At 44.0% G+C, this 3,811-nt stretch overlaps 1 protein-coding gene across 6 annotated transcripts in view; it reads left to right on the top strand.

The window, feature by feature from the left end:
* LOC106530789 (proton myo-inositol cotransporter) overlaps positions 1 to 3,811 on the top strand; it is a 16,713-nt gene that overhangs the window by 2,737 nt on the left and 10,165 nt on the right. For 5 of the 6 annotated variants that reach the window (XM_014026497.1, XM_014026495.1, XM_014026501.1 and 2 more), the window contains exons 2-6: positions 1,294 to 1,755; positions 1,838 to 1,997; positions 2,219 to 2,427; positions 2,535 to 2,643; positions 2,773 to 2,936. In XM_014026497.1, coding sequence (XP_013881951.1) covers positions 1,329 to 1,755; positions 1,838 to 1,997; positions 2,219 to 2,427; positions 2,535 to 2,643; positions 2,773 to 2,936 — 1,069 coding nt within the window. In that variant the 5' untranslated portion in view covers positions 1,294 to 1,328. The remainder of the gene's footprint in view (positions 1 to 1,293; positions 1,756 to 1,837; positions 1,998 to 2,218; positions 2,428 to 2,534; positions 2,644 to 2,772; positions 2,937 to 3,811) is intronic. The other variant, XM_014026496.1, reaches the window with a different exon arrangement.

The following is a 3,811-nucleotide window of genomic DNA, read 5'->3' as shown; positions in this document are numbered from 1 at the left end:
ATATAATATAATGTTACAACAGAAAGTGTTTTGTTTCTCTTCCAGGGAATGTTCTCAGATTAAAAATGGAGAGTGTGGAGTTCCAAGCTTTTAAACTGTATAAGAAGCTTATTTAACCTGGATTATATAAGGGTGCACCGAAGTAGTTTTCTGGCTGATTTAAAAAGTCTGACCTGCCGATTCTGATTTTAGTCGATACCAGTTTTTTTGACACTGTCAGATGTTAAAAGGTCAGAATACACGTAAATGTTTCAATCTTATTTTATTTAAAAACATTGAACAATACCCTATAAACAATACAAACTTGTTTTAACTGGACATTAGGTAGTGCTCACAGCAGATCTTTGTGGAGGTAGATGAGAAGACGATCTTTTCCACCGAAGTACCTCTCAAAATTAGGGAAATTGTCTGTCCGATTCATTGGGGCACCCCTACTAGATTCACATGCAAATTAACCTATACACCTCAGGCAATAGTTATTTTATTAGGGTCTTCTGTTAAAATAGCTCACAAAAGATAACAAATATAGTTTATAATCTTGGAACTCCACTCTCAAATTTTGAATTAAGAAAACTCCCTGGATGGGCTGCAAAACGTCTCCCACAGAATAAACCACAAAATCATGTACAATAGTTTGCCTTCAGGCCTCTCTTGAAAAAGAGATTTGCGTTCTCAATGGGATTTGTCTGGTTAAACAATGGTAAAATAAAAATAAATAAAAGTCTAGCTTTTGTTTAACCATTTTTTAGATTTACCATGTCCTGGATGACTAATTTACCCCAGCATATTCTCTGTGTGTATGGTCTGATGAAAGGATAGCATGGACAGCACACAGACGATTCAGAAATTTGCAACTGTAAAATGTATATTAAATATTATGAGGTGCTTAATTGGAGGAGACTGGAGAGCAGACAGGAAGTCATAGAGGGGCATATACCCTGATTTATTCAATCAATATTAGATCATGGAAGTATTGTCTTTAATTCAGCTTCATATAGATCTCTATAAAAGTTCAGATGCCTTTAAAACATAACCCATAGGATAACTGCAAGATATGGGAAAAGTACCATTAAACATCAGTAGAGATCAGTTAGTTTTAAATATGGGTAAATTATTGGGGTCAGAAAGCACTAAAACCTTGCTGAGCAAAAGAAAAACAAACAAGCAGATCAATCATCCTAATGTGAAATAACCACAAATACGCTCAGATTTAATTGTAGTCTTGAAATCATCAGAGAGGAAGAATAGATTAGCAACTATAGGTGTAACTTGCATTCTCTCCTGCATGTACAGCAGCCTTGATGAAAACAACCTGAAGCACATGAGTGATGGGCAGCAAGAGGCAGACAGCTGCGACGGTTGGAGACCGAGGTCCCGTCGAAACTCCGTCCGGAGACACCGAGAACCTCCTAGGCCAAGATGACTCCACACCGTGTTTCGTCTACGTGTTAGCATTTTTCTCTGCCCTCGGAGGTTTCCTCTTCGGGTATGATACCGGGGTGGTCTCTGGGGCAATGCTGCTCCTGAAGAAGGAGATGAACCTGAACGCCCTGTGGCAGGAGCTGCTGGTTTCCAGCACCGTCGGGGCCGCGGCGCTCTCTGCCCTCTGTGGGGGCTCTTTGAATGGCTGGCTGGGACGCAGGATTTGTATTCTTGTGGCCAGCTTCATCTTCGGTGTTGGTGGCGTTATACTGAGTATTGCCCAGGACAAAGTGGTCCTCCTTGCAGGCAGAATTGTAGTGGGTTTGGGTATTGGTAAGTAACTGTAGCACTATCATTGCCTTCTGTAGGAATAGAGTGGAGTACTTTAGTAATATTTTGTATGTTAACCTGACAGGTATTGCTTCCATGACAGTTCCTGTATACATCGCAGAAGTCTCCCCACCTCACTTGAGAGGCCAGCTGGTCACCATCAATGCCCTCTTCATCACTGGTGGTCAGTTTGTTGCCAGTGTAGTTGATGGGGTCTTCAGTTATCTGAGCCACAGTGGATGGAGGTAGACTTTTTTTTCATGGCTTGTTCTCCGATACATTTTGTGTCATGTTTTTCTCCTTCTTTTCAACCCTTTATCAATAATCCAAACTATTGTTTCAGTGTGACCTTGGCTACTAGCCCTGTTTGCCAAAGTCACCAAATTGTGGGTGTGATTTGAGAGCCAGCAGCCGTTGTCTCTTCCAACATTCTTCTGCTTCACTTCTCCTTCTTTCGACACCGTAGATACATGCTAGGCCTGTCCACCGTACCAGCAGTTCTGCAGTTCTTCGGCTTCGTCTTCCTGCCAGAAAGCCCTCGCTGGCTCCTGCAGAAGGGTCGAAGCCAGGAGGCGTGTCAAGTTCTCAGCCGGATCCGAGGAGACCAGAACATCGACGAGGAGTACGACACCATCAAAGCCAGCATCGAGGAGGAGGAGAGGGAGGCAGGGGCAGGTCAGAGAAACTTGCAAATCCAGAAAACACAGTAGGGAGACTGGTTTTGTTCAGGACAAAGGTGGAAATTCAACTGACTGTTTGAAAGCCTTCACTTTAAATTTCAGGAGGAGTTGTTATTTTGCGCATCCTCAGCCATGGACCGACTCGCAGGGCTCTTGTTGTTGGTTGTGGCCTGCAGATGTTTCAGCAGCTGTCTGGCATTAACACTGTCATGTAGGTTTGCTATTATTTTACTGCATATCCCACATGGTGACCACAGAAGCACCTGGAAACATTCATCAATTCTATGACGCCTCAAAAGATAAAAGCAGAGTCCGTTCTGACTGGAGCTGTCTTTTTCAGGTACTACAGTGCAACCATCCTGCAGATGGCGGGGGTGCGGGATGACAAGCAGGCAATCTGGTTGGCTGCAGCAACTTCAGCCACCAACTTTGTCTTCACCTTAGTTGGAGTCTGGCTTGTGGACAGAGTGGGCCGCAGGAAACTCACTCTGGGCAGTCTTTTAGGTTTGTAACCCTAAAAGTGCTGTTTAGATGATGTCATTGGCTGATGGTTATGGTTTATGGTAAGTGGGGATGGATAAAGAACCCATATGAGCATTGCTCTACCCAAAAAAACACTGGTCTTTATTCAAACCTTCTCATCCCTCGGATGAAGGACACGAGGTAAGAAACACTCGGTGTTCTGAGCTTCTCGGGATCCACAAAGGGGTCCCAACTGCTCAGAGCCAGGCAGTGGCCTAAATAGTGCAAAGAGGTCTCTAATTCAATGCTACAGGCATCACACAGACCATTGTCATGGAGTCCATCACTGTTTTATGGCGGTTGAACAGATTGTGCCCAGTTAGGACTTCAACCAGTGTACTTAGAGTTTTCCTTGTCAGGGCGATGAGAGCTTTCCCAAATCTAAGATTTGGCCTGTTTATCAGTTCCCGTACCTGTGTACACTCTGTCAGCTCCCTTCAGTGGGTTGGGTGATACCGTCTAATACAGGCCTGTAGGACAGTCCTACAGACATGCTCTGGTTCTTTGAAGTGGGCCTTACTGCCAGCTTTTGCAAGGTAGTCAGCTCTCTTGTTACCATTAATGTCAGTATGTCCTGGTACCCATTTATTAGTAACACTGTTATCTCTCCCCAGTTGGTTGACTGCTTCGGCACACTCCCAAGCCAGTAATGATGAAAAGTGTGGCCCTTGGAGAGCTTTAATAGCAGCTTGGCTATCTGTTAGGTTGAATATTTCCTTCGGTGTACATTGAAGTTTTTTGAAAGATCCCACACACTGGTGGACTGCATATATTTCAGCTTGAGATACATTTGCAAAACCACCTAGTGTGTGTTTGCTCTCTCTCTCTCTCTCTCTCTCTCTCTCTCTCTCTCTCTC

The sequence above is a fragment of the Austrofundulus limnaeus genome, unplaced genomic scaffold, assembly GCF_001266775.1.
Source record: "Austrofundulus limnaeus strain Quisiro unplaced genomic scaffold, Austrofundulus_limnaeus-1.0 Scaffold558, whole genome shotgun sequence".
NCBI lineage: Eukaryota > Metazoa > Chordata > Actinopteri > Cyprinodontiformes > Rivulidae > Austrofundulus > Austrofundulus limnaeus.
Note: the sequence above shows the minus strand (reverse complement) of the source record. Positions and strands in the feature narration are given on the sequence as shown.